Genomic DNA, 7481 nt, shown 5'->3' on the forward strand with positions numbered 1-7481 from the left:
GGGTTCGCGAGCTGCTTCCTATCGGATTTGCAAGCGGCTGATCGGGATTGCGAGCTGGTTGATCGGGAACATGAGCTGGCTGCGAACGGAAGCTGAGGTCGTCTAGGATCAGGAACACCTTAGGGATGGAGCTGATCGGTTGCTGACGAGCTGGAACGCGAGCTAGGACGAATTAGGGTTCGTCGGGATTAGGTTAAAGTTGCTGGCTAGGTTAGGTTTAAGGGATTGACGATTTTAGCTTAGATTGTAGAGAACAATCGTGCTGATAACGTGTTGTAATTAGAAGATTGAAAACTGAATAGTTCTGTGTATTTCATTAATGAATAAGACATCCCTTATATAAGGGTTACAAGATTGAGATAAAAGGAAAGAGTACTAATCCTAATCCAACTAGATTTAGGATAACTACTAAATACATAAATGGAAAGATTACATATACAAGGAAAAAGGAAATAGGGTTTCTTTTTCTCTAAAGCTTGTGGCTGCCTCTCGCTCTCTCCTCTAAGGCATGCGGCCGCCTCTCTCTCCTCTCTCTAGGGTTTCAGCTATGTCTCTTTCTTCTAGGGTTTGGGCCGGTTATGGACCGGACCGGTTATGGACATTCATCACTTGATTTATAACATTTTGGTTATTTTTCTTATTGAAAACTATTTTTGTGACAAAAACTTAAAAATGCCTATCGTATGGAATTTTTTTTTTTTTTTGTCAGCATATGTTATGATAATTTATTTAGATTATTTTAGAGGTTTTTGTAGTTTTTCTTTTTATTATTTCGTAATTTTTTATCAGACTAGTTTAACTAGATTTTAATTAGATTTTTAAATAATTTATATAGTTTTGAATATTTTTTGGTTGATTTCATTAGATTTTTGGGCGGTTTTTGGCACTGGTTATAACCGATTCGAATCCGACCTAGAATTAGTAAAATCCGAATGAAACTTATGAACTTAATACCAAAAATCTGAATCAATCGAACACAATCCAAAGGGGAACATCAAACTCCCATGTCCAGTGTAAATGTAAGGTAATAAATGGTTTAGGGAACAGAGCGTTAATGATTGATTAAATTACCGATTTCCAATAGAGAAACTGATTAAGACATTGAGGAAAACCATTTGTCCCTACCCAACCAAACAATAACAGGTTGAGACACCTCTGCCTTTTGATTATGTGGCTCCAAACATAATTCTCTGTTTAGACGTAAGGGAATTGCATCAAGGATAGTGACAATGCTAAACATAGAATATGATTGTCACAGGATGACGAGTAATTTTCATAAGTTACCAAATCATATTAATTACCAATAAGGACAAAAAAGTGGCAGCTTCCTACGAATCTGAACCTAAATTTTCTGTAAACAATGGTTTAATTTAAAGGTTCAGCAATTATATATGAATGTGAAAGGAAAAGACTTTAGGTCAGCTCGGAAACAATCGCAATCTGTCTGTAACATTCTGCGATCCGATCTCTGCATAACCAAATTTATATTTAACTTTTGCTAGATCTTGATCTGGAATCTTTTGTCAAATGCAACTAACTATCTTGTTAAGTGTCACCAGTCCGGTAATTTAATGTTATTTTCAATTTAATTAAAATAAAATAAAACGTTTTTTAATAAATGCTCTAGTTCTCTCTCTCATCAAAGTAACTTTTCATTCTCTTATAAACCAAGGTTTATGATCAAGTTCCGAAACGCCTTGTGTCTCCAGTGAAATGAAGAAGCTTCTATTGAGTTTGACTCTGTTTGGTCTCACTCTCCTAATCCTTCCCGTAAATGGGATTATGGAGTTTGATGAAATGGAATGGTTTACAAGTTTCAATGGAACAAAGGTGTTTAAGACAGAAAGTGATGTTTATTCTGAAGCGAAGTTTCCAATGGTAGGACTCACTCTTATTCAATCTGCTGCTGCTAAAGGAGCAGGTAAATATCTTCTATAATATGATCTTATCCATCTCATTTGGATAATATATGTTACTTGCTACACACTTCTTCAAATATTATTCATAACATCATTTTGTTTGTCTTGCAGTGTGTCTAGATGGAAGTCTTCCTGGATACCACTTGCATCGCGGGTTTGGTTCAGGAGCAAAAAATTGGCTAGTTCAATTGGAGGTTTGCTGCATCATAAAAATAGTGTCTATGTACATAGATATGAACATGATCGTGTTTTATGTTTTCATAGGGAGGTGGATGGTGTGATACCATTAGAAATTGCGTATACCGCAAAACAAGTCGTCGTGGATCGTCTAAGTATATGGAGAAAAATATGCCTTTTACAGGAATCCTAAGTGACAAAGCCGCGGAGAATCCAGGTTAGTATCTAATAAATCACTCTGTGTAATGTTTATTTCTGTTTAAGCTGCTAATACAAATGTTCGTCTGCAGACTTTTATAACTGGAATAGAGTAAAAGTTAGGTACTGTGACGGTGGATCCTTTAGTGGAGACAGCGAAAATAAGGTTAGCTTAGCTTAGCTTAGCTTAAGACATGAATAGAAATTTAATAACTGTTTGTGTAACATTGATTCTTATCTGTACATTTAGGCTGCACAACTTCAGTTTAGAGGAAAAAGAATATGGTTAGCAGCTATGGAAGATTTGATGGCAAAGGGAATGCGTCAAAGTAAACAGGTATATCATCTTTTTCTTTTTGTGTATTTTGGTATATGTTGCTATGTTTTGACCTTTAGGTTATCACATTAGGCTCTGCTCTCTGGATGTTCTGCTGGAGGTCTTGCCGCGATTTTGCGCTGTGATGATTTTGGGGATATGTTTTCTCCTTCCACTAGAGTGAAATGTTTGAGTGATGCTGGCTTTTTCCTTGACGCGTGAGTGATTTAGTTTCATTCATTACTTTGATATATATATATATGCACATATATTGACTTGGTTTGTAAGTTATGTAACTGAAGCATCGATGTCTCTGGAGGTCGATCTCTTAGGCGTTTATATGCTGGTGTGGTGAAGTTACAGGTAAGAACACTGACATATGCAATGTGTTGCACTTTGTCTCGAGAATAGTAACTGAAAACTGCGTAATGTTTCTACAGAATCTGGAAACAAAGCTCTCTAAGGACTGTCTAAACCGTCTTAATCCAACTTCGGTATGTCTTATCTTCTTCCTATCTTTGTAACAAAACTAGGTATGGTAGATATATTTATAAATATACTTAATGATTCAAAATTGCAGTGTTTTTTCCCACAAAACCTAATCAACCAAATCAAGACTCCATTGTTTATTCTAAATGCTGCATACGATTCGTGGCAGGTTAGTTTATATTCTCTTCTTTAATCCTCAGTTTGATCTACAAAAAAGGCAAAATGTGTAGTTTGATATATTGTTTGTGCAGATCCAAGAGAGTTTAGCTCCCAAATCTGCAGATCCAAGTGGAAGTTGGCATGATTGTAGACTTGACTACACCAAGTGCAATTCAACTCAGATCCAGTTCTTGCAAGGTGGAACATGAGCTATTAATGTTTTTGATTTTGAATAATCAACTAAGCCAATTTTGTTTTTTTGCTCGTACTTTTGACATATGTGTGACAGGTTTCAGGACTCGTATGGTAAATTTAATCAAAGGTTTCGCGAAGCCGAGTAAGAACGGAGTGTTTCTTAACTCGTGCTTTGCTCATTGCCAAACAGAGAGGCATGACACATGGTATTCCCAAAACTCTCCTGCGGTTAACAAAAAGGCAAGGAAGATTTTTGGTCTTTACTATTAATCATGATTCAAATATCTTTGGTCTTTCGACTATAACCCATTAAAAAGCTACAAACATTATGCAAATTTTCAAATTAACATTTTAGCTAGAATTGTTGTTTGAATTTTGTATTGGTCCAATTTAGCAGTTGTTCATTGGTTGACATGAATATTTTGGAGATAATGATATTTTGGCCACATGCTAGATTTATTCACGTTACTTACATTATGCTAGTTGTGACAATTTGTTATTTATGGTTTAATTTCAAATAGTAATGCTGTTTGTTGTACATACGAAAACAGGGGATTGCAGTAGCTGTGGGAGATTGGTATTTCGAAAGAGGAGGAGCAAAGCTCATAGACTGTGCTTATCCTTGTGACAAAACTTGCCACAATTTAGTCTTTAGAGGATAACTTACTCTCTCTTTTTTTGGCATTCAAATCATTTTTCCTTCTTTAAAGAGCATTCCTTATTTATGCAAACAATGAAAGAAAATAAATTCATTTGATATATTTTCCCTACAATGCTGTAACTATCAATAGTCATGTGTGTGTGTTTTTAACATCAAACGACTATCTATAACTCAAACGTGGTTGGAATAACCAGACTGGAATAAAACAACCAATGAAATATATATCCTTATGAAAAATTCTTGCTATCTTAATTAATGAATCAACCGACTTGTTTACTGATCGGGGCTAGTAAACAATTTTGAAGTCTTGCAACCTTCTCTTTAAAATTGATATCTCCTCAGTTTTGTTAAAAAAATCTTTGCCACACTGCTAGAGTGCTAGGTCATCAATCATCTTTATGAGCTCCTTGCAATATGTTCCAAATGGCTGACATGTTGAGTATTCAAATATACTCTCCATTGTCTATAGTAGTGCTTCTATCTTAGAATGTAATGATGCCACTCTCCTTCTCTGGTTCGTTATACCCATAATTTTAATTCTATCCATAAAGCCTTTCCAAATCCAGCCATAACCACCGGAGAATGAGGTATAAATTCATGATCCACCACCATACATATAGTTTGAAAGAATACAACTTGTGTAGGTTGTGAATCTTAGTGTGTTTATGCTTCGTCTCTTATCTTGCTTGGCATTCACCTCCTACTAAGTGTGGCACTCACTATCCGAAAACCTAACAGTCCCCAAAGGATCTTTGTTCTTAAAAAGCTTATCATTACAAGTTTTCTGAATGTACCAGATTATCCATGAGAAAAATCAATGGCGGAGCCAGAAAAAATTTTTAAGGGGGGCAAAATATAAACCATAATTTTATTCATATTATCCAAAAAATATTTTCCCAAAAAATATAACATGTTATATACATTTTATTGGAAATTTGTTGAAAGTTTATCGAAAATATTTACTGTAAAACTGTAAAATATTTATACAGACATGACCAGTGAAAATGAAACTATAGCTTATGTTCAAAAAAATTTTAAGGGGGGCAAAATATAAACCATAATTTTATTCATATTATCCAAAAAATATTTTCCCAAAAAATATAACATGTTATATACATTTTATTGGAAATTTGTTGAAAGTTTATCGAAAATATTTACTGTAAAACTGTAAAATATTTATACAGACATGACCAGTGAAAATGAAACTATAGCTTATGTTCAAAAAAATTTTAATTTGTAGTCAATATTCATAATATCATATAAAATAAAATTGAAACAATTATTATTAAACTGTTTATAATTTAAGCTTTATAGGAAATCAAGCAAAAATGAGTTTCAATAGTTTTAGAATCTCACTCTTTGCAATAGCCTAACTATGTTTAGTTCTGATTTACCTCCATATTAGATTACTATATGCACTAGATTTTTGAACCGCGCTACGCGCAGTTTGTGTTTGTATATATTTTTTTTTGCTTTTTTTATTGATTTAAAACAATTTTTGTCTCAAATTTCTTATTTAGATTAGTTACCATTTTGAAGTTTTGATTGGACAAATAATTGGATAATTTTTTAAATAAATAGTATGTTTATTTTATTTGGTTATTAATAAATAAATTGATTATTAAAAATCGATTCACGATTTGGTTCTCGTTCAATTTCGTATAATTTTAAAATTTTAGGATAAAATTATTCGGGTAATTCGGTTAGTAAATAGTATTTTTAATATATGGTTTTATAAATTAAATATATTTATTATTTGTAAGTATATAAATATTTGGTTTGTATTTTAGTTTTGGTTTTGGTTTCGGCTCAGTTTTTATTTTTTGGTTCTAGAAATATATGATTTATTTGACTATTTATGAATTTGGTTCGGTTTTGTTTCGTTTAGTTAAACAAATGTATCCACATTTACACAATATTTTATATATAGATTCATATAATAATTTTTTAAATTCTAAAAATAAACTTGCTGAAATGGCAAATCAAAATCTATTATAAATATTTTTTTTTGTTGGCAAACATATACGTATAAAGTTGTTTCATACTATTATTCTTGAAGCTTCAAATAACTTTTATTAACTTACCCGAAATAAAATATTGATTGATTTTAAGGTGATAACTAACCTTTCTGTAAAATAGTTATTTTTTTTTTGTTTTTGACATCGCTAAATAGTTTTTTTTTTGTAAAAAGGCACCAACATCGCTTAATAGTTATATAATTTTTTTTTGGTCATTTCTTATGGTAATTGGTTACAGGTTGTATAGCAGTCAAGAAGAATCTGAAAGCGAAAGGAATACAAGGTGACACCTGCTGTGCACGTTGCGGAACGGAAGAGGAATCGATCAATCATGTGTTTTTTGAAGGTCCTCCTGCACTTCAGGTTTGGGCTCTCTCCAAGATACCATCAAATCCAACTATGTTCCCAACGAGCTCCCTTTTACAAATATGGATCATCTCTTCCGGAGAGTCTCTCCACCGATGGAGGACCATCAATTTGCATGGATACTTTGGTATATTTGGAAAGGAAGGAACAATAAAGTGTTCAGTAATATGGACATGGATCCAAAAGACACGCTCAAATTGGCAGAAACAGAATCAACACTTTGGGCTGATGCACATGTATTGACCGAGACCAGGATAGGGTCCCATGCTGAGGTTACGACTATCCCATCAATTCCGGGGAGATGGTGTTTTACAGATGGTTCTTGGAAGGAGAATGAAGTTTTCTCTGGGCAAGGTTGGCTAAGTACTTTAGAAGGCTTTGATGGGTTGTTAGGAGCAAGGAATGTCCGAGCTTGTCTATCCCCTCTACATGCGGAGATAGAAGCACTACTTTGGGCAATGGAATGTATGAAAAATTTACGCCAGTTTCAGGTTACATTTGCAACGGATTGTTCTCAGTTGGTGAAAATGGTTCCGGAACCAGAAGAATGACCCGCATTTGCAAGTTATTTGGAAGATATTAAGTCCCTGAAAGAGGTTTTCACACGTTCGGAGATTATCTATGTACCAAGGACGCAAAATTCAAGAGCGGATAGCCTAGCAAGCAGTGCCAGGAAACAACCGTCGTTTGTCGTTCACATGGATCAAAATCTACCGGAGTGGTTCACAGAGTCAGTATGAGTCTGTATTTTTTTGGTAAAATAACATTGCATATAGTTATTTGATATACCAAAATGTTTTATTTATAAATGAGACCATGGAAAACGAAATAGATGTTGAATACACTACTTGAAACCTTGGCATCGTTTTTGCTACATGCGAATTATATTTATATTTTATTTTAATACGGTTCTGAATTGTAATGTATTTATGATTATTTTTATATTATGTATTTTTTTCTTATTGTGTTCTTTTCTTACATAT

At 33.6% G+C, this 7481-nt stretch overlaps 2 protein-coding genes across 2 annotated transcripts; both read left to right on the top strand.

The window, feature by feature from the left end:
• The first annotated feature begins 1397 nt into the window (after window positions 1-1397).
• On the top strand, window positions 1398-4226 carry LOC125592387 (pectin acetylesterase 2-like). The gene is made up of 12 exons (XM_048767459.1): window positions 1398-1921; window positions 2031-2113; window positions 2184-2313; window positions 2387-2460; window positions 2545-2631; window positions 2704-2828; window positions 2913-2973; window positions 3051-3104; window positions 3191-3268; window positions 3351-3456; window positions 3548-3693; window positions 4005-4226. Exons 1-12 carry the CDS (start codon window positions 1714-1716, stop codon window positions 4113-4115), a joined length of 1263 nt encoding a protein of 420 aa, XP_048623416.1. The 5' UTR covers window positions 1398-1713; the 3' UTR covers window positions 4116-4226.
• Window positions 4227-6560: 2334 nt separating this feature from the next.
• On the top strand, window positions 6561-7238 carry LOC125592507. The gene is made up of 2 exons (XM_048767714.1): window positions 6561-6963; window positions 7075-7238. Exons 1-2 carry the CDS (start codon window positions 6561-6563, stop codon window positions 7236-7238), a joined length of 567 nt encoding a protein of 188 aa, XP_048623671.1.
• The last annotated feature ends 243 nt before the right edge of the window (window positions 7239-7481 follow it).

The sequence above is a fragment of the Brassica napus genome, chromosome C9 (assembly GCF_020379485.1).
Source record: "Brassica napus cultivar Da-Ae chromosome C9, Da-Ae, whole genome shotgun sequence".
Classification (NCBI taxonomy): Eukaryota; Viridiplantae; Streptophyta; class Magnoliopsida; order Brassicales; family Brassicaceae; genus Brassica; species Brassica napus.

Coding starts and splice junctions, on each gene's coding strand:
- LOC125592387 (XM_048767459.1), top strand. CDS start 1,714: ATGAAGAAGCTTCTATTGAGTTTGACTCTGTTTGGTCTCACTCTCCTA. Junction 3,105..3,190: donor ACCGTCTTAATCCAACTTCG/GTATGTCTTATC, acceptor TCAAAATTGCAG/TGTTTTTTCCCACAAAACCT. Junction 3,694..4,004: donor CTCCTGCGGTTAACAAAAAG/GCAAGGAAGATT, acceptor ATACGAAAACAG/GGGATTGCAGTAGCTGTGGG.
- LOC125592507 (XM_048767714.1), top strand. CDS start 6,561: ATGGATCATCTCTTCCGGAGAGTCTCTCCACCGATGGAGGACCATCAA. Junction 6,964..7,074: donor ACTACTTTGGGCAATGGAAT/GTATGAAAAATT, acceptor GTTATTTGGAAG/ATATTAAGTCCCTGAAAGAG.